The 27,694-nt window shown below is 38.3% G+C and overlaps 17 protein-coding genes across 17 annotated transcripts; 10 read left to right on the top strand and 7 right to left on the bottom strand. All coding sequences in view use genetic code 12, as the record gives it.

Moving 5' to 3' along the window:
• Positions 1-53: 53 nt before the first annotated feature.
• I9W82_001764 (uncharacterized protein) lies at positions 54-2,255 on the top strand (the record flags this gene model as incomplete). The annotated part of the gene is made up of 1 exon (XM_067690545.1): positions 54-2,255. One exon carries the CDS (start codon positions 54-56, stop codon positions 2,253-2,255), a length of 2,202 nt encoding a protein of 733 aa, XP_067549000.1.
• A 439-nt stretch (positions 2,256-2,694) lies between these two features.
• Positions 2,695-3,090, bottom strand: I9W82_001763 (uncharacterized protein; the record flags this gene model as incomplete). Its single annotated transcript, XM_067690544.1, has 1 exon — positions 2,695-3,090. The coding sequence occupies one exon, from the start codon at positions 3,088-3,090 to the stop codon at positions 2,695-2,697; it is 396 nt and encodes a 131-aa protein (XP_067548999.1).
• Positions 3,091-4,402: 1,312 nt separating this feature from the next.
• Positions 4,403-5,740, top strand: I9W82_001762 (uncharacterized protein; the record flags this gene model as incomplete). The annotated part of the gene is made up of 1 exon (XM_067690543.1): positions 4,403-5,740. One exon carries the CDS (start codon positions 4,403-4,405, stop codon positions 5,738-5,740), a length of 1,338 nt encoding a protein of 445 aa, XP_067548998.1.
• Positions 5,741-5,986: 246 nt separating this feature from the next.
• On the top strand, positions 5,987-7,300 carry I9W82_001761 (methionine aminopeptidase; the record flags this gene model as incomplete). The annotated part of the gene is made up of 1 exon (XM_067690542.1): positions 5,987-7,300. The coding sequence occupies one exon, from the start codon at positions 5,987-5,989 to the stop codon at positions 7,298-7,300; it is 1,314 nt and encodes a 437-aa protein (XP_067548997.1).
• Positions 7,301-7,590: 290 nt separating this feature from the next.
• Positions 7,591-8,139, top strand: I9W82_001760 (uncharacterized protein; the record flags this gene model as incomplete). Its single annotated transcript, XM_067690541.1, has 1 exon — positions 7,591-8,139. One exon carries the CDS (start codon positions 7,591-7,593, stop codon positions 8,137-8,139), a length of 549 nt encoding a protein of 182 aa, XP_067548996.1.
• A 439-nt stretch (positions 8,140-8,578) lies between these two features.
• I9W82_001759 (uncharacterized protein) lies at positions 8,579-8,962 on the bottom strand (the record flags this gene model as incomplete). Its single annotated transcript, XM_067690539.1, has 1 exon — positions 8,579-8,962. One exon carries the CDS (start codon positions 8,960-8,962, stop codon positions 8,579-8,581), a length of 384 nt encoding a protein of 127 aa, XP_067548995.1.
• Positions 8,963-9,136: 174 nt separating this feature from the next.
• ALG11 (alpha-1,2-mannosyltransferase) lies at positions 9,137-10,824 on the top strand (the record flags this gene model as incomplete). Its single annotated transcript, XM_067690538.1, has 2 exons — positions 9,137-9,159; positions 9,207-10,824. 2 exons carry the CDS (start codon positions 9,137-9,139, stop codon positions 10,822-10,824), a joined length of 1,641 nt encoding a protein of 546 aa, XP_067548994.1.
• A 230-nt stretch (positions 10,825-11,054) lies between these two features.
• SEC27 (coatomer subunit beta') lies at positions 11,055-13,805 on the top strand (the record flags this gene model as incomplete). The annotated part of the gene is made up of 1 exon (XM_067690537.1): positions 11,055-13,805. The coding sequence occupies one exon, from the start codon at positions 11,055-11,057 to the stop codon at positions 13,803-13,805; it is 2,751 nt and encodes a 916-aa protein (XP_067548993.1).
• A 310-nt stretch (positions 13,806-14,115) lies between these two features.
• I9W82_001756 (uncharacterized protein) lies at positions 14,116-14,844 on the bottom strand (the record flags this gene model as incomplete). Its single annotated transcript, XM_067690536.1, has 1 exon — positions 14,116-14,844. The coding sequence occupies one exon, from the start codon at positions 14,842-14,844 to the stop codon at positions 14,116-14,118; it is 729 nt and encodes a 242-aa protein (XP_067548992.1).
• A 597-nt stretch (positions 14,845-15,441) lies between these two features.
• RPL10A (60S ribosomal protein uL1) lies at positions 15,442-16,095 on the top strand (the record flags this gene model as incomplete). Its single annotated transcript, XM_067690535.1, has 1 exon — positions 15,442-16,095. The coding sequence occupies one exon, from the start codon at positions 15,442-15,444 to the stop codon at positions 16,093-16,095; it is 654 nt and encodes a 217-aa protein (XP_067548991.1).
• A 117-nt stretch (positions 16,096-16,212) lies between these two features.
• I9W82_001754 (putative GTPase) lies at positions 16,213-18,186 on the bottom strand (the record flags this gene model as incomplete). Its single annotated transcript, XM_067690534.1, has 1 exon — positions 16,213-18,186. One exon carries the CDS (start codon positions 18,184-18,186, stop codon positions 16,213-16,215), a length of 1,974 nt encoding a protein of 657 aa, XP_067548990.1.
• A 1,241-nt stretch (positions 18,187-19,427) lies between these two features.
• On the bottom strand, positions 19,428-20,750 carry I9W82_001753 (uncharacterized protein; the record flags this gene model as incomplete). The annotated part of the gene is made up of 1 exon (XM_067690533.1): positions 19,428-20,750. One exon carries the CDS (start codon positions 20,748-20,750, stop codon positions 19,428-19,430), a length of 1,323 nt encoding a protein of 440 aa, XP_067548989.1.
• A 474-nt stretch (positions 20,751-21,224) lies between these two features.
• On the bottom strand, positions 21,225-21,860 carry SAR1 (Arf family GTPase; the record flags this gene model as incomplete). Its single annotated transcript, XM_067690532.1, has 2 exons — positions 21,225-21,778; positions 21,842-21,860. The coding sequence occupies 2 exons, from the start codon at positions 21,858-21,860 to the stop codon at positions 21,225-21,227; spliced, it is 573 nt and encodes a 190-aa protein (XP_067548988.1).
• A 290-nt stretch (positions 21,861-22,150) lies between these two features.
• Positions 22,151-22,552, top strand: I9W82_001751 (uncharacterized protein; the record flags this gene model as incomplete). Its single annotated transcript, XM_067690531.1, has 1 exon — positions 22,151-22,552. One exon carries the CDS (start codon positions 22,151-22,153, stop codon positions 22,550-22,552), a length of 402 nt encoding a protein of 133 aa, XP_067548987.1.
• Positions 22,553-22,726: 174 nt separating this feature from the next.
• On the top strand, positions 22,727-23,488 carry I9W82_001750 (DnaJ family domain-containing protein; the record flags this gene model as incomplete). The annotated part of the gene is made up of 1 exon (XM_067690530.1): positions 22,727-23,488. One exon carries the CDS (start codon positions 22,727-22,729, stop codon positions 23,486-23,488), a length of 762 nt encoding a protein of 253 aa, XP_067548986.1.
• A 1,561-nt stretch (positions 23,489-25,049) lies between these two features.
• I9W82_001749 (uncharacterized protein) lies at positions 25,050-26,240 on the top strand (the record flags this gene model as incomplete). The annotated part of the gene is made up of 1 exon (XM_067690528.1): positions 25,050-26,240. The coding sequence occupies one exon, from the start codon at positions 25,050-25,052 to the stop codon at positions 26,238-26,240; it is 1,191 nt and encodes a 396-aa protein (XP_067548985.1).
• A 48-nt stretch (positions 26,241-26,288) lies between these two features.
• ALG2 (GDP-Man:Man(1)GlcNAc(2)-PP-dolichol alpha-1,3-mannosyltransferase) lies at positions 26,289-27,677 on the bottom strand (the record flags this gene model as incomplete). Its single annotated transcript, XM_067690527.1, has 1 exon — positions 26,289-27,677. One exon carries the CDS (start codon positions 27,675-27,677, stop codon positions 26,289-26,291), a length of 1,389 nt encoding a protein of 462 aa, XP_067548984.1.
• Positions 27,678-27,694: the final 17 nt, after the last annotated feature.

The following is a 27,694-nucleotide window of genomic DNA, read 5'->3' as shown; positions in this document are numbered from 1 at the left end:
CCCACCACCAGTTCAAACTGAGTTTACTACCACTTGGACCACCACTAACAGTGATGGATCTGTTGAGACCGATTCTGGCATTGTTTCCGAATCTGGATCATCATTCACTACCATCACCACTTTCCCACCACCGGTTCAAACTGAGTTCACATCCACTTGGACTACGACTAAGTGATGGATCTGTTGAGACCGACTCTGGCATTGTTTCCGAATCTGGATCATCATTCACTACCATCACCACTTTCCCACCACCAGTTCAAACTGAGTTTACTTCCACTTGGACTACTACTAAGTCAGATGGATCTGTTGAGACTGACTCTGGTATTGTTTCTGAATCTGGATCGTCATTCACCACTTTGACTACATTCCCACCACCAGTTCAAACTGAGTTCACTTCCACTTGGACCACCACTAACAGTGATGGATCTGTTGAGACCGATTCTGGTATTGTTTCTGAATCTGGATCGTCATTCACCACTTTGACTACATTCCCACCACCAGTTCAAACTGAGTTCACTTCCACTTGGACCACCACTAACAGTGATGGATCAGTTGAGACAGACTCTGGTATTGTTTCTGAATCTGGTTCCTCATTCACCACCATCACCACTTTCCCACCACCAATCCAAACTGAGTTCACTACCACTTGGACCACCACTAACAGTGATGGATCAGTTGAGACAGACTCTGGTATTGTTTCTGAATCTGGATCATCCTTTACCACCATCACGACATTTACATCATCTGGCCCAACTATCTGTAAAAGAGATGATCCGGATTGTTTTTCAAGTACTAGCTCCGAATTTACAACTAGCTGGACTACCACTAACTCAGATGGATCAGTTGAAACAGACTCTGGTATCGTTTCACAAAGTGGATCGTCATTGAGTACTATCACCACCTTCCCACCTGTTACTACAGGTGAATCCACTACCACCTGGACTACAACTAACTCAGATGGATCAGTTGAAACAGACTCTGGTATCGTTTCACAAAGTGGATCGTCATTGAGTACTATCACCACCTTCCCACCTGTTACTACAGGTGAATACACTACCACCTGGACTACAACTAACTCAGATGGATCAGTTGAAACAGACTCTGGTATCGTTTCACAAAGTGGATCTTCATTGACTACGATCACCACCTTCCCACCTGTTACTACAGGTGAATACACTACCACCTGGACTACAACTAACTCAGATGGATCAGTTGAAACAGACTCTGGTATCGTTTCACAAAGTGGATCTTCATTGACCCCATTGACAACTTTTGTGCCTCCAATTGTTACAAGTTCCTTTACTAGATGGACTAATTCAAGTTCAAGTTCTGAAAGTCACGCGGAGAGCAGTTTCATTCTGAACAGCGCATCGATCTCTACTGGTGTAACTACAACTGTTTCAACATCGTCACAAGGTGGTTCCTCTACGGGTGCCGGATCTAACGGAGGGAATGTGGGAAGTACTGTTTCTGGAGGTGAGGCTTCGGAATCTAAGACGCATATTGCCACTGCCACTGGATCTAATGATGGATCTACCCCAACTCATGGAACAGGATCAAATGAAGGAGGACCTACTGGAACAGGATCCAATGCAGGAGGATCTACTGGAACTGGATCTAGTCAAGGAGGATCTAACCAAGGAGGATCTAACCAAGGAGGATCTAATCAAGGTGGAGCCAACCAAGGAGGATCTAACCAAGGAGGATCTAACCAAGGAGGATCTAACCAAGGAGGAGCCAATCAAGGAGGATCTAACGGTACAGGATCTAACCAAGGAGGATCTAATGGAACCGGATCTAGTCAAGGAGGATCTACTGGAACAGAATCTAATCAAGGTGGATCTAACCAAGGAGGATCTAACCAAGGAGGATCTAACCAAGGAGGATCTAACCAAGGAGGATCTAACCAAGGAGGAGCCAATCAAGGAGGATCTAACGGTACAGGATCTAACCAAGGAGGATCTAATGGAACTGGATCTAGTCAAGGAGGATCTACTGGAACAGAATCTAATCAAGGTGGAGCCAACCAAGGAGGATCTAACCAAGGAGGATCTAACCAAGTAGGATCTAATGGAACAGGATCCAATCAAGGAAGCGCCAATCAAGGAGGACCTACTGCAACTGGATCCAGTGGATCTCAATCTATGTCTGCACCTGCTCCTACCATTACCACATACGAGGGATCTGGATCTGTTGTCAAGAGGTCGAAGATCGCCGGTGTGGCTATGATTCTTGCTATGACTTTCATCCTCTAGTGATTGAATAGTGCTGAAATCAGTAGCTGACTACCCTTACACTTTAGTACTTGATTGGTTTTTGATTTTGATTTTGATTACTTCAGTGCTTTTTATTGACTTTTTGTTTATTATCTTTTATTGATTCTTATTGATTTACTAGTGGGCAGCTTTTTAAATGTAATGGTGGATGTTTTTGATGCTGAGTTTTGATTTTGCGGCCACAACTTTTTTTCGGTTTTTACTAAATTCTTACTGTGCAAAAGTGTTTGTGTATTGCACAGTTTGGAATGGTAAATGATTGTGAATTGTATTTTTTCAAGTTTGAAGTATTCATTTAGAGCTTTGGTTTTGAATCTTACATTCTTTTAGTTTTGACTTATTTCGGTTATATTTTATAAACTTTACCTATACATTACTATTTGATTAGATTAAAACTGCTTTACAAACCAATGTAGACTTAAATAAACGGATCATAGGCCCATTGCAACAAGGCTTGACGTTGTTTTGGACGACAACTATAATCTTCCTTGGCACAGTTCTTTTCAATTTGGCCCTTGTGTCGTTTAAATGCCCTCCATCGTTTCTTTTGAAACTCATCACATTCACTTCGTCTACCTAGCCAGTATCGACAGTACCACTGAAACCAACCACGAGGATCATCACCCATGACCCAGTCTTTTTGTCGCCATATTGACAATGATTGACGACTTTTGATTTTGAATCGATTCAATTTATAGTCCGGTGGATCACCAATGGAAACTCGTTTATCTCTTGAGTTGTCAAACCATTCCTTCGGAAATTCTTCTTGGCAGTCATTTAGGTACTTGCCTTCGAAAACACCTTCTTGGAGCATTCAAATGGATCAGTTGGATCAGACTTCTGGTATTGTTTCCCAAAGGGGATCCTCCTTTACTACATCGACAACTTTTGTGCCTCCCATTGTGGCAAGTTCCTTCACTAGATGGACTAATTCAAGTTCAAGTTCTGGAGGTCACGAGGACACTAGTTTCATACCGAGCAGTGACTCGAGCGCTACTGTTTCTTTGTTGCAGTCATAAAGTTTGTATGTATTATATAGTCTTTATTATCGACTAAAACAAAAGTAGGGTTAGAAATATGTATATGAAAATATCGAGCTCCTCCGTTGTATTTCTTGCAAGTAGTGAGATCTACCTAACTTGAAAATAGAGTATATAGTGTTGTGAGTTTAATGTCTTTAGTTTTGAATAAAATTCTCCAAAATTTTGCAATCAAATGCAATGAAAAACTTGCACAACAAAAACTGTTACATCAAGAGCATTAATATTAAGTAACCTACAAACCAAGGTCGAGTTTATTCTCAGGGACTGAGTTTGGGAACTAATTCCTAGCCTTTGTTGAGAGCGCGATAAGCTAAGTAGTAAGGTGGTAGAGCTTAGTTTATCCAAGGCTGTCTGTAGTTTCTTGTCCACTTAATGCCAATGGGAGAAACCGAAAGTATTAAGATACTGACTGTGCTGTTTGTGTTGTGGTAGTTGCTGATAGTGGAGTGAAGCGAAGATTGCTTTGTTGATTTTATAGTATGTGTTAATATGATTTCCTAATTGGGATAAATTAACGCGTGTATTAAATTAATTAGCAAACTCCTTTCGTTTTCCTTTCCTTTTCCACAAAACATATTCCTATTCCACTATTCATATTATAAGTTTTCTTTACACTAGGTCACTTAACACAATCCATACTATTTGCTATTTAACGGAAAAAAGAGTATATGAATTGAATAGGTTTATCTTTGTCATCCATCCTTAAAAAGAATCTTTTTCATCAATAAAAAAAAAAAAATTTAGACGCTTAATTAATTAATTTTTTTGACTTCCACCTTCTTCTTCATCATTCAACGTGTCTTTTTAATTAACCAGAATTACTCAGCTATCCAGAGATAAAGAAGACTCAAATCAGTTAAAAAAGACTGCATTTTCAAAGAAGTAAAGGAACTGCTTCTTAATTTGCTATTCATTACAGTTGGTTTTATTTTTATTCATAACGGCACGCAACAACACGTCTCTTGACTTGACCGTGACAAATACAATTACCCGCAAGTCAGCACCATCTTTCTAACCAGACTAGAAAAGGAGTTATTATTAACAGTACAACCGCATTATCAGCTGTACATTCTGCTACATTTCATGCATCAAAGAGACAATCTACAAACTGGCAACTCAACTTCATCACCATCAACGTCATCATCATTTTCATCTCCTACTACATCTAACAATATGTCAACAGCTACAACAAGTACAACCACTGCTAGTGGACAAAAAGTGAAAACACCATTAAAGAAGGAAGAGTTGGAAAAGATTGCTCGTCAATTGAAAAAGAAGTTATCAAAAGCTAGTATAACTGCTAAACAATCTTTATCTCCCACCAATATGAAGACAATGGCTCCAAATGTGCCCAAATCATCGCCCTTGAGAGGTTATATCAACGCCAATTCACACCAAAATAGAGATACACACGCCAACGACTCGTTTTTATCATCATCACCAAACATTTATTCACCCAATGGGAAATCACCCACCCACATCAAGACTGCAGCAGCAACGTTTTTATCATCTTCCCCCTTGAAGAATATAGCAAATGGAGATAATGATGAGTTAAATGACTCCCCAACAAAACGGAGAAGAACAGACTTATCTCCAAGCAAAATGGTTCTCGCTGAGCTTACTCCATCTGGTAATGGAAATGCAAGTGGAAATGGTGAACAACAACAACAACAAAAACATGGCTTAAAACCGTCATTGGATATGAGTACAACTCCAACGAGGCAGAGTTCAAGGAGAGATAGTATAACTTCAAAACAGAGAGATAATGAAGCGGAATTTGATGTTGCTAAAACTCCCGCTCCGGATACAGAAGGAGCTGATCTTCTCATATATCTTGCAACTTCACCTAGTCCTGCTAAAACATACAAGCCAAAGGTTTCCATTAATTTGCCTCCTTCTCATTCAAATTCGAAAGATGCAAGCGATACTAGCAGTACCTTACAGCAGCAAACCCAAACCCATCCATCAGCACAACAACAGCTGCAGCTGCAGCAACCCCCACAACTGAGTGCATCAACATTTGCTGTTCCTCAGCCACCTGTAACACCAAAACGTGTGACTTCCCAACACCATCAACACACCAGAACTCCACTGAATAGATTGACTCCTTTCTTCAATAATCTATCTTCTAATCTACCATCATCAGGGTTAACTTTAACGCCCAGCGGATTCAACATGAATGACTATGTGAATTTCTTTACTCCTTCTCCAGGTAATGCAATGAACAATAAAAATATACTAAAGACGCCCGATTTTAATAACTTGATGAATGGAAGTGCGAGCGGTACTGGTGCTGGTGCTGGTGCTAACTCCTCTATGGGACAAACGCCATTGAGTAAGCGACTTGATGGGAAGATTATGAACTTCAACAAGGTTTTGTATCAAGGACATGCGCCAGACTCTACAGGAAAGGATATATAGTATTTTTATTTTAGAGATGACGAAAGTAATATAACTTTGCAATCAATTTGCATCTTAGTTACGACAACTGTCTCAGTAGTCTAGGTTTTAAACTTTCATAGTTTGCAACCATTATTGATGGGTCGTGTCTGTTTGTCAATTTAAAGGGTTTTCTCTGTTAGTTGGAAAAACCTTCTCTTTTAGTTTTAATTCCGTTCGGTCTATTTTTATCCTTTTGAACTTTTATTCATTGAGCAACCACAAAACATGTCAGCGGGACCATCTACAGTGGTAAATGGTTTAGAGAACAAAACCAAAGACCTAAGCTTGAACGATCAAGATGCCACTAAAACAGCCGATGGCTTGAAATCTAAAAGTTCAGAAGCCAGAGAGGATGATAATGAGGACGATGAAGGAGCAGAAAACGGCACCTCCACAACCTCCTCTTCCGACAAGAAGAAGAAAAAGAAAAAGAGTGGCAAAAAAAAAAAGAAATTGGTTGCCATTGACCAATCATACCCTGATGGTATCTTCCCTGAAGGTGAATGGATGGAATATCCCTTAGATTCCAATAAACATCGTACAACATCTGAAGAATTGAGGTATTTGGACAGGCAACAAAACAACAAATGGGAAGATTTCAGAAAAGGTGCCGAAATCCATCGTCGTGTTCGAGCCAAAGCCAAATCTTCAATTAGACCCGGTATGTCAATGACGGAAATTGCTGATTTGATTGAAAATTCCGTAAGAGCTTATGCTAATGTTGATCATACTAAAAAAGCCGGAATTGGCTTCCCAACTGGATTATCCCTAAATCATGTTGCTGCTCACTATACCCCCAATACTGGAGACAAAGTTGTGTTGAAACAAGATGATATAATGAAGGTCGATATTGGTGTTCATGTCAATGGTCGTATCTGTGACTCTGCATTCACAATGACATTCAATGAGGATGGTAAATATGACCCTTTAATGCAAGCTGTTAGAGAAGCTACCAATACCGGTGTCAAGGAAGCCGGTATTGATGTTAGAATGAATGATATTGGAGCTGCTATTCAAGAAGTCATGGAGAGTTATGAAATGGAGGAGAATGGTAAAGTGTATCCCGTCAAGTGTATTCGTAACCTTAATGGACACAATATTGGTGACTATGTCATCCATTATGGTAAAAATGTCCCAATCATAGCCAACGGTGACAATACCAAAATGGAAGAAGGTGAAACTTTTGCAGTTGAAACATTCGGATCAACTGGTAATGGATATGTCTTACCTGAAGGTGAATGTTCCCATTATGCATTGAATCAAGATATCGATGGAATAAGAGTTCCTTCAGAACGATGCAAGTCTTTGTTAAACTCAATACAAGAAAACTTTGGAACCTTACCTTGGTGTAGGAGGTACTTGGAACGCACTGGTGAAGACAAGTATTTGCTAGCATTGAACCAGTTGGTAAGAGCAGGTATAGTTGAGGCGTATCCGCCAATTGCGGATAAACTAGGTAGTTATACTGCTCAATTTGAGCATACTATATTGTTGCATCCTCATAAGAAAGAAGTTGTCACTCGTGGTGATGACTATTAGAATAGGGAGTACTTTTGCAGAGAAATTGTTGTATAGAATGAAGTAATAAATGCTCTTTGCTCGGTAGTTTTAGTTGTAGAATCTCTGCTGAAAATATATGACGATCAAATGTATATTGCTTGTCAGAGTCTTGTGCAAGCGGAGATCTTAAGCCCTTTTTGTGTAGCTTTTGGGGTTTTGCACACTGATTTATGAAAGGTTGCTATGAAATTGCAGACCGAAGTAAACTCAGAGAAAGCTTTAGCTGAATGAGGTTTCCATTCTCTAGCCAAATCAGTAAGTATTACACAATGAGAAGTCTCAAGGATTACAAGGTTGGTATGAAAATTACTGTCAATGACAGAATGCAAAAGAATTATGTGTATGAACTCGTTGAGCCAATGGGTGAAGAAGCTCCCGATTTCAACGACGACAACTTCAAACCTGAATTGACTCCCGAAGAAATGCTCCAAGAAGGAGTTTTCGAAGGGAAGTACCTAAATGACTGTCAAGAGGAGTTTCCCAAGGAATGGTTTGACAACTCAAGAGATAAACGAGTTGCGATTGATGATCCACCAGACTATAAATTGAATCGGTTCAAAATCAAAAGCCGTCAATCATTGTCAATATGGCGACAAAAAGACTGGGTCATGGGTGATGATCCTCGTGGTTGGTTTCAGTGGTACTGTCGATACTGGCTAGGTAGACGAAATGAATGTGATGAGTTTCAAAAGAAACGATGGAGGGCTTTTAAACGACACAAGGGCCAAATTGAAAAGAATTGTGCCAAGGAAGATTATAGTTGTCGTCCAAAACAACGTCAAGCCTTGTTGCAATGGGCCTATGATCCGTTTATTTAAGTCTACATTGGTTTGTAAAGCAGTTTTAATCTAATCAAATAGTAATGTATAGGTAAAGTTTATAAAATATAACCGAAATAAGTCAAAACTAAAAGAATGTAAGATTCAAAACCAAAGCTCTAAATGAATACTTCAAACTTGAAAAAATACAATTCACAATCATTTACCATTCCAAACTGTGCAATACACAAACACTTTTGCACAGTAAGAATTTAGTAAAAACCGAAAAAAAGTTGTGGCCGCAAAATCAAAACTCAGCATCAAAAACATCCACCATTACATTTAAAAAGCTGCCCACTAGTAAATCAATAAGAATCAATAAAAGATAATAAACAAAAAGTCAATAAAAAGCACTGAAGTAATCAAAATCAAAATCAAAAACCAATCAAGTACTAAAGTGTAAGGGTAGTCAGCTACTGATTTCAGCACTATTCAATCACTAGAGGATGAAAGTCATAGCAAGAATCATAGCCACACCGGCGATCTTCGACCTCTTGACAACAGATCCAGATCCCTCGTATGTGGTAATGGTAGGAGCAGGTGCAGACATAGATTGAGATCCACTGGATCCAGTTTCACTGGTGCTTGTTCCGTTAGAACCTCCTTCATTAGATCCTGTTCCATGAGTTGGGGTAGATCCATCATTAGATCCAGTAGCAGTGGCAATATGCGTCTCAGTTTCCGAAGCCTCACCTCCAGAAGCAGTACTCCCTACACTCCCTCCATTAGATCCCGCACCCGTAGAAGAACCACGTTGTGAAGATTTTGAAGCAGTTTTAGTTACACCAGTAGAAAAAAAAATAACCAGAGTCAGATAAGACATACTTTATTCCCACCAACAATCAAAAACCAACTAATTACTCAGCATCAATGTGGTTGATATTGGGAGTAGTTACTACCATATACTTTATCCATCAAGTATTCAACTCAATCCTACCTCACTATTTTTTAGTCCCACCTCAAAAATGGAAAGATACAATTCTCAAAGTACTCAATTATGACAAACCAATTTATCTCAAAGTAAGTCACAAACGATCAAGTTTTAGACGAAGACTAGCATTAGCTAGTGAGACTCCATCATTCTATACCAATTTCATCAACAACAAGTTGAAAATTTCTCCACAAGATGTTGACAATAAAGATGAATTTATGCAAGAGATGAAGAGAAGAGATATCAATGATCCTAATAGGAGGTTATTGTATGGATTTTTCCATCCTTATGCAAATAATGGTGGTGGTGGAGAACGAGTCTTGTGGGAAGCTGTTAAAGCTACTTTGGACCAAGATGAAAAGAATATATGTGTTATTTACACTACAAATGTTGACGCAGAGCCATTGACTATCTTGGGAAAGGCAGAAGATAAGTTTCAAGTTTCAAATTTGGATCATAGGAGGATATTGTTTATCTATTTGAAAAAGTTTGGTAAATTTATAGATGGTTCGTATTGGAAACATTTTACAATTGTTGGACAATTGTTTGGTACTTTTTTGCTAAGTTTGGAAGCTGCGTTTGAATTGTCACCAGACGTATGGGTTGATACTATGGGATTACCAGGAAGCTACTTTGTAGCATCAGTTGTATTGAAGATTCCTATTATTGCATATGTGCATTATCCAATTTTGCAGGGGAACATGTTTAACAAATTGAAATATAATCATGTATCTGATATTGCCAAAATTAGAAGCAAGTCGGATGTGTTCAGCTTTGTCAAGTTTTGTTATTGGTCCTGTCTTTATTGGATCTATGTCTATATTGGTTCCTTTGTTGACATAACTTTAGCTAATGGATCCTGGACCTTTAATCATATGCAAAAAATATGGACCTATAATAAAGCTTTAGGAAAGGAAATTGATATATTATATCCACCATGCGGAACCGAATATCTAGTCAATAGCCAAACAAGTCAAAGCACTAGAAACAACAAGCTATTATACTTGGCACAATTCCGTCCCGAGAAACGCCATATCTTGATCCTCAAGGAGTATCAACAGTTTCTTACAAACAATTATCCCAACATATCCTCACCTGTGGATGAAGTGCCAACCTTGCTTTTTGCTGGATCGTGCCGTACAAAGGACGATACAGCAACATTGGAGTTTCTACAACAAGAGGTTAAAGCGTTGAAATTGGATAAATTTGTTGAGTTTGCTGTTGACTGTTCATATGAAGAGGTTGTAAACTTTCTATCAAGATGCAAATTCGGTCTCAATGCAATGTGGAATGAACACTTTGGAATCGGCGTAGTTGAGTACGTTGCTAGAGGATGTATACCTATTGTCCATGCATCAGCGGGTCCACTTCTAGATATTGTTACAGGGGACAAGATTCAAGACTGGCAAACCACTACAGGGTTCTTTTTCAAATCGTTTGCTGATCCAGACTTTGATCCTGCATTGCAAACTACAGTTGACAATAATGACAAGTATATGGTATTTGAAGTTAATGGAGAGAAGTTAGAGTTCCCTACATTGGAGCAATTACTTTCGCATTTGTTTGTATCTGATAGACTGCTCATTAGTGATGAAGTATTGGAAATGATGAGAATTACTGGACAACAATTGGTTGTCGATAAGTTTTCCAACAAGGTATTTGAAGATAAATGGAAACAACATATTACGAAAGCAGAAGTACTTGAAAAGGAGTATAGGTTAGAGAGAAGAGGTAAATTGGAAAGAGTGTACTAGTGTAATAGTGAAGTATATATATATTGGTGTATGTATTGGTATATATAAATTGGTAGTGTACAATTGTTAACGTGTTCACAACGAACGAACGAAGAAAAAAAAAATTCAATTTTCACCAACAACAACAACAGAGAGACAACCAAACTTAAAAGATTGAATACAAAACACAAGTTATCAACAAGACCTATCCAATTGCACACATACACATATATATCTAATAAGATTCATCAATGAAGTTAGATATAGCAAAGACATTTAGTCACCACTCCGATCGTGTCAAGGGTATTGATTTCCACCCAACAGAACCATGGGTCTTGACCACCTTGTACAATGGTAAAGTTGAAATTTGGTCATACGCCACAAACGTTTTAGTCAAGGCTATACAAGTTGCTGAAATACCAGTACGTACCGGTAAATTCATTGCCAGAAAGAATTGGATTGTTGTCGGAGCTGATGATTTCCAAATTAGAGTTTACAATTACAATACTGGTGAGAAAGTGACCCAATTTGAAGCACATCCAGATTATATTAGATCAATTGCAGTCCATCCAACTAAACCATACATTTTGAGTTCAAGTGATGATTTAACTATTAAATTGTGGAATTGGGATAATAATTGGAAATTGGAACAAGTGTTTGAAGGCCATCAACACTATGTTATGAGTGTTAACTTCAACCCCAAGGATCCAAACACTTTTGCATCTGCTTGTTTAGATAGAACAGTCAAAATCTGGTCATTGGGAAGCTCAAGTCCCAATTTCACATTGATTGCTCATGACACCAAGGGTGTCAACTATGTTGACTATTATCCTCAAGCTGATAAACCTTATTTGATAACTGCAAGCGATGATAAGACTATAAAAGTATGGGATTATCAAACAAAGTCATGTGTTGCTACCTTGGAAGGACATTTGTCTAATGTGTCATTTGCAATCTTCCATCCGGAAATTCCCTTGATTGTATCAGGATCTGAAGATGGAACTGTTAGGTTTTGGAACTCAAATACATTCAAGTTGGAAAAATCAATAAACTATAGTTTGGAAAGAGCTTGGTGTGTTGGCGTACTACCAAAATCAAATGTCATTGCCGTTGGTTTTGATTCAGGGTTTGTTATTGTCAAATTAGGAAGTGAAGAGCCATTGTTTTCATTGGATTCAAATAACAAGCTAATATATGCTAAAAATTCCGAAGTTTTCCAATCTGTTATCAAGCCAAATGCTACACAAGGGTTGAAAGATGGTGAATCATTGAATTTACAACAAAGAGATTTGGGAACTATTGAGATTTTCCCACAATCGTTGGACCACTCACCTAATGGTAGATATGCAGCCGTATGTGGTGATGGGGAATACATTGTCTACAGTGCCTTGGGTTGGAGATCCAAGGCTTATGGTAGTGCTCTTGACTTTGTTTGGAACACTCATGACACATCAGCTGCTTGTCCCTTTGCCATTAGAGAGTCATCTGTTAGTGTCAAGGTATTTAAGAATTTCCAAGAGTCGCTAGTCATCGACTTGTTGTACCAAGCTGACAAGATTTTTGCTGGATATTTGTTGGGTGTCAAGTCTGAAGGATGTGTTTCATTTTACGATTGGGAACAAGGGAAATTAGTGAGAAGAGTTGATATTGATGAGGATATTACTGATGTTGTATGGTCAGATAATGGGCAGTTGTTGGCGATTGTTACCAGCTCAAGTACAAGTGAAAAATCAACTGCAGTTACAGGTGGCAAGACCAGTGATGAAACTTATTTCTTAAGTTATGATCAAGAAGTGTTTGATCAAGCTGTTGCCAATGACGAATTGGACCCTGAAGAAGGTGCTGAAGCTGCATTTGATGTGTTGTACACGTTGCCTACATCTGAAGCTATCTTGTCAGGAAAATTCATTGGAGATGTGTTTGTTTACACAACAGCAGCAACAAACCGATTAAACTACTTTGTTGGTGGTGAAGTTATCAATTTGGGTCATTTTGATCGTAAATTCTATATACTAGGATACAAAGCTCAAGATGGAAAGCTTTATCTTATTGACAAAGCGTTTGATGTTATTTCATGGTATATCAATGCCGAAGTATTGGAATTACAAACGTTGGTAATGAGAGGCGACTTAGAACAATTTGCTACCCAGAATGTCATGGATGAAGAAACTGGTGAGGAAACTCCTGATTTGGCAACAGTCACAGTTGAAAACCTTTCTGAAGAATATAACTCACTTATTGCCAATTTCTCTAAAACAGAACTTAACCAACTTTCACGTTTCTTTGAAAAATTAGGATACTTGTCGTTGTCATATGCATTATCACAGGATTTCGACTCCAAATTCCAAATTGCATTAACTACGGGAAACTTGAAACAAGCGTACGAATTGTTATCCAAACAACAACAAGAATCACCATCTCTTGCATCGGTTAATGTACAAAAATGGAAAAAACTCGGTGATTTAGCAATGAGCAAATGGAATTTGAAATTGGCCCAAGAATCATTTTGGTTAGCCAATGATTATTCTTCATTATTGTTGCTTTTATCATCAACAAACAATAAATCACAATTGATTAAATTGGCTGAGAAATGTGTAGAAAAGGGAAGATACAATATATCATGGCAAGCATGGTGGCTTGTGGGTGATGTCAATAAATGTTTAGATTTGCTAATCAAAAGTGGTAGGTATCCAGAAGCCATCTTGTTTGGAAGAAACTATGGTGTTGATCATGAAAAGTTGTCAAATTATATCAAAGAGTTTAAAGATGTTTTAAAACTGAAGAATAAGACCAAGATTAGTGAACGTTTGATTGACGATTTTGAGAATCTAAGTATCAACAATGGTACTGCTGCCCCATTGATTAATTTAGAAGATGAGTCACAAGAGAAACAACAAGATGATGCAGGTGAAGAGGAAACTGAAGAGAAAGAAGGTGATGAAGTTGAATTGGAAGAAGAGAAGGACGATGTCAATGGTAATGTTGAAGTTACTGAAAAATGATGATATATTTTCTACATAGAAATGGAAAGTTTAAAGTATTTTTACCTGTATTACTCTTTTCTATCAAGACATATAAAGATACAATCTCGCATTAGATTTATTTCATGGACTTTGTTGAACACTGTCGTAAGCCTCTGTTTCATTAACTCAATCTCTTTATCTTCGTTATCAATGTTTGTCAATTTTAGTACAAACTTACCTCCTCGTTTTAAAACCCTTGACATGAGCATTATCGCCCCATCAGCTAAATCCAAGTTGCCCTTTTTCGGATTAACAATTGAATGATTCAACCCTTTGTTATTATTATACCTCAAGTACGGATTTGTCTCCGTATAATCATAAAACCCACTTTGTTGTCTCCCTGGACGTGCCAAATCACTAATGACCAAATCCACTTTCCATTATCTTCTAATTGCTTTGACTTGTCTAATATTGTCAACTCTTCCATCTTTTTCGCCAATTGAGACTCATCAATCTCTTGAGCAAAATATGACTTGTGATTTATATCATCATTGACTTCATGAGCAAACTGTAGTTGGTTTTGTTTACTTGCAATCTCTTGGAAATGTTGAACAATATTCTCATGGCTTAGTTTGGAAAAGATGTTGCCTTGGATTGAACTGGTCCCCAATGGTGGGTTCTTGAATAGGATATCGAATCCAAGTATATGTACGCCCACCGTATGTAATTTCGTGTCTTCAACATTGTGCAATTGTGAAATTCGATCAATTACGTAAGACATCCAATGACCTGGTGCAAATCCAACATCTAGGATTTTCTTTGTAGATGGGGTGATTATACCATATTTGAGATCGAGATACTGAAGCCGGTTCCGAGATGCTATACCTTGTTGCTCAGCTTCTTCTTTACGTGATAGTTTCTTTAGTTTATTGAATTGTTTGTATGGAGGGTGTGAAGTTGCAGTTGATTTCCATTTAATGGTAGTTAGCAATGGGGCGAAGTGGATATGTGTCACGTCACTGAACACCCGCAAGTGTAGAGATGATACACCATGTCGTACTTGCTTTGTAAATAGCATCCTCGTGGATGTTAGGAAGGATTCGGTTATCAACACGCGTTGTTAATTGTATCAAAATGGAAGTTCGTGCGGCGTGTAGGCACACCATTTGGTGTTATACAAAGAGACATCGAGAGAAAGAAGTAAGAGCTCATCAACATGTAGATCAAAGTTAGAAGTAACATGACAGAGAGTCTACTTGATCTCACCTACATATGAACAAACTTCTTTTGTAGAAGTTTTAGTGAAGATGGAATGAAAGTTCTCGCGGCGTGATCCAATGAGCAGTTGAAACATGATCAAGTGGACCCACCTCATCTCCATGTAGTTAATCTAATAATGTATAGCATGCTCAAGTATCCTATCACATTTCATACATCTCTTATCTCAATGGTATCACGCACTTGTATGTATGCAAAACAACAGTCACAACTAGTCATGTGACTTTTTTTTCTTATAGTAACTGGTAGCGACCCATCAGCTTTCGCACTGTATACGATGCTTTTTGTTTCTGAAAATTTTCCATCTCACTATCTCCCCTTTGACCTCTTTCCTTCTACATCCACGTCGAATCAATCAAATTTACCAATTTACTTTTGGGAGACGTAACCTTTAACCATGTCTAAGATCACCTCAGCTCACGTTCGTGAAAACGTCAAGAAATTGTTGGAACACTCCAACGAAACCAAAAAGAGAAACTTTTTGGAAACCGTTGAATTGCAAGTTGGTTTGAAAAACTATGACCCACAAAGAGATAAGCGTTTCTCTGGTACTTTGAAATTACCTCATGTCCCAAGACCAAACATGACTCTTTGTATCTTTGGTGATGCTTTTGATGTTGATAGAGCTAAGTCATTGGGTGTTGATGCCATGTCTGTTGATGACTTGAAGAAATTGAACAAGAACAAGAAGTTGATCAAGAAATTGGCCAAGAAATACAATGCCTTCATTGCTTCCGAAGTTTTGATTAAACAAATCCCAAGATTGTTGGGTCCTACTTTGTCAAAGGCTGGTAAGTTCCCAACCCCAGTCTCCCACAATGATGACTTATACTCCAAGGTTACTGATGTTAAATCTACCATCAAGTTCCAATTGAAGAAGGTCTTGTGTTTGGCTGTTGCTGTTGGTAACGTTGAAATGGAAGAAGATGCTTTGGTTAACCAAATCTTGATGGCTGCTAACTTTTTGGTTTCATTGTTGAAGAAGAACTGGCAAAACGTTGGATCTTTGGTTATCAAATCCACCATGGGTCCATCCTTCAGAATCTACTAAGTTATAGAGATATTTTATTTAGTAGTAGCCAATCTATTTAGTTTAGTTTGGTTTCAAATGTTAAAAATACAAAAATTTCCATTTGATATATTCAGTATACGTAAAAGCTATGTAACTCTAGCTAGCGACAAATCTATGCTTCTTATCTTGTTTCTTGTTCTTCTTGTTGTGCTTCTTGTCCGACTTTGTTGGTAAGGAGATTGTCTTTTTATGGAATGGAGTGTTCAATTTACCTTCAACATTGCCCATGGCAAAAAACTCTTGATCTAAATCATCACCAGCACTTTCTAATTTCGCTTGTTTTCCACCATAAAACAACGTCTTTGCCTCTGATGCACTTCCACTAGCCTCTTCACCAATATGCATTGAAAAATTCAATTTCGAGATATCTTTTTGCAAATCAAATTGATCAATTGGAATGTTTTTAACTTTCATTGCATGTTCAATTTGTTGTCGTCTGGATTCAGGAAGGTGTTGTAGTGTGTACAATTCCTTGTTAAAAAGTCTACTTTTTTGTAAATCCAACAACTGCCATTCTCCGTCAATGATTACTGGAGGGGGGTTGACATATAGAAGCTTCCCATTGACGTAATCCTTGAGGATATATCTAGCTGCCCTTGGCTCATCAGCAGCACCAAACCCTTGTGTCATGTAACCCCTTGCTCGGGCATAAGCATTAAGTAATTCTCTAGCAGTTGGATATTCTCCATTACCACCATCATCAACCAGCTGAATTGGTATGTGAATACCATACACTGCTTCAAGGAAAAATTTGGGTATTCTTTGACAAACCAACGATGTAGGAGGGATATGTTCACGTAACTGATCAATTGGCAAAACACCATTACAAACTAATTCAGCATTTGTGTAGGCAAAATTGGGAAACACTAAACCAGGACAATCACAAAGTATAACATCGGGAGTAAGATGAAGTGTTTGAAAATGCTTTGTCTTACCTGGTGTGGAAGAAACTGAAACCTTTTTTGATCCTATTAAAGCGTTTATTGTTGAAGATTTACCAACATTAGGATAACCAACGAGACCAATTTGTAATTTACGATCTGGAAACTCTGGATCTTCTTCAAAGTGTGGGGCAGAATCCATAAACAACTGTTCAAGCTCCTCAATTTTCAAAATTCTCACCGACTCATCGGTTTCCACGTCATCATCCAATTGCCTTGGGTCATTAATCACCAAATCGTGCTGTATCTGATGCTCAAGTTGTTCTGCTTCTTCCCTCTCTTTTTCCAACAAGGCATTCGCATTTGCTGCTGAAAAGAATACATAGTTGATATTCTTTGCTTTAAAGTAATCAGCCCAAGCAACTCTTTGGTCCCGACTCAACATATCTGCTTTGTTGACAAGTAACAAATTTCTCTTTTGATGATTTGTGTCATTGGTTTCATTAAAGCCATCAACATACTTTTCCAAATCAATAGACCTGAAAAACAATGGGTTTCTTGCATCAACGATTTGGACAACCAAATCACATCTCTCAACCACTCTCCACAATTGTCTCCAAACTTCCAAATTCCTTTCAAACGGAGTCAACAACAAATCATTGTTTTCAGTCAAACTAGCCAAATCTCTTCTCCAAGCAAGGAATGACAAGTTCTCCTGTCTTTCTATTTCCACTTTACTTTGCTGTTTAAACCATTTTGGACGTCTAGGAATTGTCAACTTATTTTCAAACATCATATGTTTCTGTCTCATTGCGAGCATCTCATCTGCACTCAATAACCCACTGGAGTTGATTATATTTGTATTTCCAACTTTAATAATTTTAACTTGCTGTCCTCTTTCTGCACTAAAATCAGTATCAGCTAATTGCGCCGTACTCAAAAACTCATCCAATGAATTTTCCTGTGTAACTGATCTCAATTTCACCCAGTTGGGGTCTTTCTTGTCCGTCGTAAACCTCATTTCACCGTCTGGCAAGTATTGGATTTCATTCTCCTTAGACCTTTGGTTTGCTATAGTACGACCTAAACCTATTAGGTTTTTGTTCTTGTGGTGCACTGGCTTGGGTCCTTTTGGCGCCTTCCATTTCTTTTGCTCTGGATGTAATGCTCCTTTGTTATTGGACTCCATGGTAAATATGGTTGCACTTGTATTAGTAAGAAGATGAGTTGCAATCAATGCATTTTTCTTCTTGTCTTTTTTTGGACAAATTTTTTATTGATGCGATGAGAGGAGATAAACAAACAAAAAGTACCGACTTTGCCACTAGACACATGTTGAGTCTGCATTTTGACCTACCACAGGGGAGAGTTTATACCTGCGACGGGGAGATTAGAAAGATTTCAGAAATTACAAGCGTCTCTTGTGAAGCGTAATGTAAAGTACCGGCATAGTCAAATTACAACATAAGAGATAGAGTATTCAGGTGGAAGCGCTTTATATTTTCGCAGATGCGGTAGGGTCATTAGAATGATTCCGATAAGGATATCACGCACTAGGTTTTGTCTATATGCTGTAGTGAAAAAGAATATTTTAGACGGTACTACGATTGCTCGCAACTACTGAGTCAGATCAAGCACTTGAAAACCTGCAAGTAAAATCTATTAAACTCTATATAGCCAAACGAAGAAATGTCGCCTCCAGCTCTACTGAAGTTTCTCTCTCTACTTGCATTGTAGTCTGTATTTAAAATACTACGCATTCGTATCGAGGATTCGTTGAGTTACATGGACAAACAATTATCGGAAGTCAGTCTTTTCTCACGGTAGACTGTGATCATGAGATTTCAATGCTAAACAATTATTCAGTGAAAACTAAAACGATTGTGAGCAAAAATAGTAGATCTCGAATAAAGTGTTCGTTCGTTGACAACACTGTAACTAGATTAGTGTATTCATTGAAGCCAGTGCCACAATAAGCTTGGTTGTACTGCTGGTGGTTCTGAGCTCACCTATGCATGCAGCTCGTTTGCATTAACTTCCTTAACTTAAGCGATTTTAATTTTGAGGATATCCGATCATGAGTAAGATGTCAAATAGATTGGGAAAGCTGGGAAGTTCAGTACAAGTTGTGCTACCCGACATATTGCCAAAATTATACGACACCAAAGGAGATGTAGATCATGATTCAGCAATATTTGGGAGAGCATTCGGGTCTGATTTCTTGGCCCACTGTCATTATATTCAAATAGTAATAATAGGAAATTAGATGCCACTGTCTTTGTGGTTGCAAAAAATGCGATGGTTTTGTGAAACTTATATTTGCGTTGCGCTTTATTATTTTTACACACTTGTGGCTACTTTGTTAACGCTTTTTTCTTTTACACAGCTACGTCTCGTATATAACTCCTGTACCTTAGTTTTATGTCTCTCCTACTCCACTATTCCATATAAAGGAGTGTCATCTATCTGGACCACAAAGTATTGATATAATACTTCCAACTCGAGATCTGAATAACATTCCTTCAAAAATGGATCAGATTGTCTAGGGCAATCCTTGAGTCTACACCAATAGCTATGAACGCGATGCCTAGAACTACGAGTATCTTGAATTTTCGGGAAATGATACCCAATAGTACCAAAAGGGAGTTGAGGGCTTAACATGATTATATCGTGAGTAAATGCGGAGTCGACCCTTTCGATATCCTCCATGAGAGTCCGCAAGAATCTTCTTGGCTCGTGCCACCAATTAATGGAGGCCAGCGGAAAATTTGAGGATAACGAACTGATAATTTTGGCTGTTTCTTGATTATTGATTTTGGTGGCAATGATGAGTATAGACAATCCATTGTGTGTGAAGTTCAAAAGATCAGGAATGGTGTTTTCTTCAAGCTCCGTCCCGTCGTGCCTTAAGCAAAGTTGAGTAAGACAAGGGTACTCTCTCTCTAACTCATGTTCTGAAAACACTTTTTCAAAATTAACAAACCCGGCAATTGTCAATTCACTGAGCACGGTGGTATCAAAGATGTCACTCATGGTATAGTCGATTACCTTAATCTTTGTATGATGTATATGTAACTTACGCAACCTGAAATTTACGAGTTTGGGTAGCATTTTTTCGCACGCAATAATGATTGTCAAGTTAGTTATGAATGGGGTTGTTTTGAGAAAATCCCAAGTCAGAATCTTGTCATCAACTAGTACGTTGAGGGATGTTTTTATACCAAGCGGTGTATCTACGTAACTGACAACAAACGGGGAAGGAATAAACTCGGTGTATTCACATGATGAATAGGCTTTCAAATCGTCAAGCATGAATCTAGCCATATACTCTTCGAACGTGAAAAGCCGGTAGCGGTAACCGAAGGACAGAATTGCTTCAAATGTTCGAATTGATTTAAAATGCCTCAAAGCTCGTCTTGCCAGATTTGCACTGTATTCATAAAACACAAGGTGCTGGATGTTCATATCCAGTCTCATTTGGGATAGACATTTGCCAAAAACCCTTTTCGATATTATGGTAAATTTATTTGTTTGGATGTTGTTAATGTCTTTGTGAAATTTGAAACCAAAGTCGTTGCGATCCGCCCCATGCTGTTGATGCTCTTCATAAATGTAAATATTCTGATACAACTTGTCCCTTGCAGCAAAGTATAGTTTGGAATGTTGTGGGGCAATCGCCAACACTTGATGTTGATTGAAGTTCAGGAAAATTTCCAGCAATACTTGAATAGGTAAGCTGGTTAAATGGAACATGAGCTGAGAGCTGGATTGGATGTTTAAAGAGGGGTTTCAGAATGGGGGGATTAACATATTGTTATATACTTTATCAACTTGGTTTCATCTCTTGGACTTGCCTTGACGGAACCGAAATCTTCAGAATCACTGATTTTTCAAATTTAGTCCAGCCAAGTCAGAAACCAACAGAGCTTCAAACCAGCCAATCTCAAGAGCCTCTGTGTCAATCTACCAAATGCTCCATGTCGTTTCATCAACAAAATGTGTCTTCTCTACAATAGTTGTGTACTCTAGAAATAGAACGAAAAGGTGCGTCGTCGAGAGGTCCAACGTGAATGTTTAGGCTTGAGCGTTGGCAAAGCATAGACCAGAATCCCGCGTGTGACAGCTATTAAGCAGTTGGAAAATAAAACTATATGGCAATACTTACTACTGTGGTTTCTCTATTCCCTATTATTAAGATCTATACAAGCGACAGTTCAATCAACAACCTCAAATGTATTGAGACAACCACTTGAATGCTTCACCATATCCAGATCTCATGACAACAGAAACCATAAACACTTCGATTGGCCTGGTACCTTCAGGCAACTTACCAGTATCTTTACCAGTTGTATTGTACAATCCCAAGGCATTCTTCAACTCCATCTCACCACAAGCGGTTGGAACATCAATCTTGTTCCCCAAAATAACAAAGGGCACTTGGCTCAATTCTTCAATTCTGAACAATGATTCCAACTCAGCTTTAGATTCAGCCAATCTATCAGGATCAGCAGCATCAACTAAAAATACAATTCCATTGACTTCAGGGAAATAGTCCTTCCATAATCTACGAGCTTGCTGATGGCCTCCCAAATCGAATGTGGTAAATCTAACAGAACCAATAGCTAATTCTTCTGAAGTAGGATGTAAAGTTGGTTGTAAAGTGGCCAATCTATCATTCTTTAACATATGCAATAAGGTAGTTTTACCAGCGTTATCTAAACCTAGGAATAATAACTTGGCATGTTTGTTCCATAAACCTAATGAGGCTAACACGTCTTGAACTAAAAGTGGAAGTGGTTAGTAAACTGCTACTGTTGCTTGAGTGTATAGTACAGGATACATACACCAATCAAAGATCCACATGTTTATAAATGTATTGAGATAATGTATTAGGGTTGAAGATGACTTCAAAAAGGCTTTTCGTTTAGAGGATGAATGGTAAAATTTGAGAGAGAGAGAGAACAACAAAACAAATTGAACATGACAGAGAATTACTTTGTATACAGGAACAAACGGAAAAATATGAATAGCCCTCTTTTGATGGCAAGTATCAAACCCATATGTAATGATACCAAACCATACAGTTCACAGTGTCATTGATTTGATTCATATACCAAAGTACTAGATTAAAATCTGCAAATGCCATAGATTAAATGATGCCTAAATCACTACAGCAATGCAGAAATATCATTTCCCAAGCAAGCCCATACTTCAGAAGGTTTAATTCAACAAATCGTTCAAGTAATGACGATGGCGTTGATGCAGATCTGGCTCTGGCTGAAAATTCCGCAATGGTTGAGAGGATGAAACAAATCTTGGAAGATAAAATTGCTGCTAATCCGTCAAATACCCCACAATTACGACAGATGAACCCTCATATCAATAGTATCTTGACAAAATATGACTACGGTCAAAAACACTACGATCAAGCAACCGCATATATTAAGAGCGAACCTTTATTAGCCCACAACAAGCATGCAAGAGATATCTACAACTCGAAACCTTGGCTGGGGATGAGTCGAACCTCGATGCTAACCTTAGTATCCCCGACCTGAAGCCGAAACCAATCAACGATCCCGTGGCCAAAAAAAAAACCGAGTCGTATTGTTGTTGACAAATTATGAAGAGCAAGGGATGATAGCTTGGACTACAAGATCAACAAAACTCCAGAGGATAAAGAGAGGGCTAAGTTTAGAGAGATGTACAAAGAGAGACTTTTAGGACCCTCTATGTTAGTCTCACCAAGCCCTTCAGTTGATTTTGTGGATTCCCTTGCAACAAGTAGAATAAATGCCGCCATTGATCAGCAAACGGGGCAATTCAAATCACCAACAATGAGTACCGTTAGAGGGAAGCCGTTGTCGCCTGAGCATCTAAAAAATTGCACCGACACCAACTATTTTATGACGCAGGTGTTGAACAATCAAGAGGTTTTGCCTCCTTGGATTGAAAACCAACAGGGTTTGAACAAATCTATCAAGATATTTAGATCCGATTTGGACCAATTTTGGTTTAAATGGATTTTAAATGAGTCTGTTATGAAACAATTTATTGAGCGGAGTACCACTGTGGATCAGTTATTAGATGAATATGAGAGGAACATAAAGAGGATTACATATGAAGACAATAGTTTACCTGAGACTGATGTCGCTTATATTGAGGCAAAGGTGAAGTTGCTAAATGCTGAAATAAGAAGTTACAATTTGCAATGCCCCAGTGTTAGTGGCCACAAGTTAAAATTGGATGTTGATAGGGAAATAAATCAATCATATTGGAGAACATTGGACAAGTTTCCTTCTTTAATCGAAAAGTGGTTCAAGGTGCATAAGGAAGGACGCAAATCTAAACTAGTGGATAACCCGGGTGGTGGTTCTTCAAAATACCTTGACTCATTTAAGATGAAAGGATCTGAAATCCATGAGAGTAGGAATGTGGATCCCAGCTTGAATATTTGGAAAGCCGTCAAGGATATTTTTAAAATGGCAAAATAGAGAATCTTAAACGACTTCTTAAGCTCATTTGTAAAGCTTTTTTATTTGTACCAATTGAAGTATATAGCCCGAATACAATGCTTTTTTAGTTCAACAGCGCTTTAGCAGAAACAGAGTTGATATTAGTTGAAATGGCACTACTGGTAAATTGAATTGCATCGAGACATTCATATAGTCTCCTATTTCACATATTAAACAAGTTTACAAACGCTCAGAGTTTGCACTCTGGAGAGTGTACATCATGGGGGTTCAAAGGATCACAGGAAATCATATCCAAATCAGTGTTTGAATACCACTTTTGAAGCTCAATGCCCATGCTTTTGTTTCCATAGAGTTCACATGTGAGCGCCCTTTTTGAAATCCACTTTGAAGCTTCATCGTGATGGTGATATCCAACAACACCTTGAGGCAAATTCGGGCTAAATATTGAAGCTGTATCTAGAAATGAGTCTCGAGTCGCAGGACAGTTTCGCTAATGGCACCAATTTATGCTTGCGTTTGGAAACAGAATACGAAGTTGAGGAACATAGCTCCTCCTTGATGTTCTTGGGTGCACTATAATCAACAGCTGAGGTTTATTGTGAGTATGGTAGCTCAAAAAATGGGTAGTAGCTGGAGATGATAACTTTTCAGGTCAATACCAAGCTGAATAAGGCGCGGGTATTCCACATCTAATCCCGATGGAGAAAACATTCCCTCAATGTTTGATCCTAGACTCCCTTGAATGTACAACTCCTCAAGCTTTAAAGTGTTGAACATTTTGCTGATGGGGAAACTCATTCGGTGGACTAATGAAACGGCAAAAGCATAGCTTCTTAAATTTGAGATTGGGGCTGAAATGAAGATCCCCTAGTGAGTATCCAGGTTCGTAGAGATACAAAGTTTTAAGATTAAGCAACAGGTTATCAGGTTGCACCGTCCGATTCAGAGAAAGACATCTAACTTTCAACTTGACAATCACAACCTAGGTCAAGACTTTTGATATACTTGGAATGATCGAATAGGGAGTCTAACAAGACAACTTAATGCTCATTAATCTTCAAGTTACTAATTTTCATATCCCTATCCATACTTGCCAAGTACGTTCAAATGTATAGGAAGATGAACTTGTCACTATTTAGATTATTTATATGTCTTGGGTATCTAAATTAGTGCCACTCTCCTCTACTTTTTTCCCCTTTGACAGTTTTATCATCTCCAACACGATATACAAGAATGTTGTTGTAAAGCTTTTTCTTGATAACATTTTGCAACTTCGAATGCAAAGGTGCAAACACTAAAGCTTGGTGCTTGTTTACATTCAAATAGACATCCTCTATGACCTCACAAGGTAGACTAGTATTTGACGCCATCGGACATCACGTAGCAAGACATCTGAACTTGTGGCCTTTGGTGGGTCTTTATGTAGCAATGTTATACTTTCCTACTTTCGACAGTGACACAAAGCTGAAGCCGTAAAGGTAACGACACAAAATAAATTTGCAAAAGGAACAATCTACCAATTCGAACAACCAACACCTCAGGGAACAGCTCTATCTGATTAAGTAGCCATTGGTACAATATGTTTAACTTCAGCTCCAATAACCTTACAACAATATTGCAACAATTGGAAATCTCAACTTCAATTGAGGCTGCAAAACAAGTATACAAAAACATCAAGCACCATAAACTTCAAACTTTTGATGATTTAAAATCTATTTCAACGAGTTCCTCCATTTCGGAAGCTAATCAACCACAGCACTTGTTTAGGAAATCAACTATCAAAGATTTACTAAAAAGACAATACGAAGTTCCTAATGAGGAGCTTGAAACTTTCTTTAACATCGCGGATGAGATTGCGAGATTTTCCGACTTTGATGGAAGATCGTACATTATAAAGAACCGGTCTTGCTATAATGATTTTCTTCAAGATGTGTTCTTTTATTGTCGAGAGAATTCTAGAGACGATGAGAAATGTAATAGATTTATTCAGAAGATATTGTTGACAAAAGTTATGCAAACTATATCCGTCGACACCGGAGGGCAAATCAAAGAGAGCCTGTTGAAGATTGGAAAACACCGCGTATTACCAAAGTGGCAACCTAGCTTAAAGACAAAACTGGAGAAGTTTATGCCTTCCTCTCTTGATGTGTGTGATTTCCTTCTCAACAAAATTGATCTTGAAATCAATTGTGATATATTCCAAATACCAGTTGTCAAGGCGTTGGACAGAGGGGGCGAGTTTATGCGCTTAATTGAGGACTTGTATTTGGATAATCTTTTTGATATATTCAAAATGGAACGCAGACTGGAATCAAATTCCAGTGACAACAAGTTGCGTCCCAGTGTTCACCTTTTGCAGTTTGGTCCTATTCAATATAAGTTTATGATGTTTTCTGAGGGGTTCATGGAGGAAGCGCAATCGGAGGAAGCTCTCCTTGGAAAGTTAATGGAACATATGGTAATCACTGAAAGTTCACAAGCGTTTGTACTTATGCCAACTTCCTTTGTGGGTGTGAAGATCAATTGTGACAGAAGCGCAAAAGATCAGTCCAAATTTCTTGTTGAATATGGCGTCACCCGTGAGACCGATAAGCCTGCTAACTTCCTTCGTTTTCTTCTTGGATGGATTCAGAAATTCGAATCCGAGCCATTGACGACAGAAGAGTTTCAAGAATTCAAAAACATTAACCAAATAAAGTCACCATACTTGAAGGATGAAGCAGAAGGAAGTGTGTATCAAGCAGCTTCTACTAGCAAAAGTCTACCATGATGTTGTTTGTTAATCAACCTATATAGTTATGACTCTATTAACCTATTTCTAATGAATAAGTTTGAATGTGACGTATGCAATAGCTAAAACAGCAATAGGCGCCAACGAAAGTATCCAAGGTGGCACTATCACTCGTTTCTTGTTTCTTGCAGAATGCTCCAAATTTCTTACAAATTCATAGCTTGTTTCGCTTCGGGAAAACTTTTCCACTGCACGTTGGAACCCATTCTCACCTAGTTTTTGTTTAACTTGGTCATTTGTTTCATTGTAGTACTTTGTGATAGTTTTAGCCCATTTTTCATGATCCCCGGCGACGGTGAATCCTGTTGCCTCATTGATATTGGTACCATCAAAGTTCACAACCGTTTCCAAAGGTCCACCAAAGTTGATGGCCAACACTGGAGTCTTGTAAAGCATACTCTCAACTGGAACTATTCCAAAATGCTCTCTTCCCGGGGTATACAATAGTAGCTCTGCATGTTTCAAAAGTGACGTCTTTAATGAAGTTTTAACACTTGGAAGAAACAAAACCTCAGTTGATGGTGGCATGATCAAAAGCTTGCCTCGTATAGTGAAATTTGTCAATTTTAGATCATCACAGAGTTTAGTCAACTCTTTTAGGTACTCCACGTTTTCAACTACTCTAGCATCATACCCACCGGCAATAACCAACCTTGGTTTTCCAGGTAGAATCCGTTTCAGTTTTGCAAATGCTTTAATAGCAAGCTCTATATTCTTTGACCTCTCGAACCTATTAATGGATAAAAAATATTTTGAATTGTTGAAAAAAGTGACAACCTCTTCATCTGCTTTGCGAGTTTCTTCAGTATCTTCAATATTGCTGTCAATGCAAGGGTAGATAACACCTGGGTCAATATCGCGTAGGTTCTTAAATGTGTCGTGGAAGATACCCTTGGTGAAGTTTGAATTGACAACAATCTGATCACTGCATCCAGTTGTCCACTCCTCAATGAAATCAAAAGGCACTCTGTATAGACTCTTCGCAAAACTTGCTCTTTTAGTTAACAACTGATCAGGGAAATGACAATAAAATAAAACTCTAGCACTTGCAAGACTAAACAAATTCAAAAACGGAATGCAAAATGATAATTGATCAACAATGAAGAAGTCATAGTTTTTAATATCTCCAGACAAAATCAATACAAGAACCAAGTACAACTGACGCAAGATGGCAAATAGTATATGAAATCTTTTGTAAAACAGCGTGGGTAGGAAATCACCGTACACGATGACCTTTAATTGGCCAGAACTCACTTCATCAAAACAATGATTGAGATCGCAATGTGAAGTATAAATGACTACTTGATTGCCTAAATTTTGCAAGCCCACTGCTGCATCAATGACTAATCTTTCGGCACCGCCAATGCCTAAATCGGGATGTATGAATGCAATCCCACCTGGCTTTCTTGAAGACATCGTAGGAGTACTGAGTG

Source organism: Candida metapsilosis (genome assembly GCF_017655625.1).
Source record: "Candida metapsilosis strain BP57 chromosome Unknown scaffold2, whole genome shotgun sequence".
Classification (NCBI taxonomy): Eukaryota; Fungi; Ascomycota; class Pichiomycetes; order Serinales; family Debaryomycetaceae; genus Lodderomyces; species Lodderomyces metapsilosis.
The sequence above is the reverse complement of the archived record's forward strand: the minus strand, read 5'-3'. Positions and strand labels throughout refer to the sequence as shown.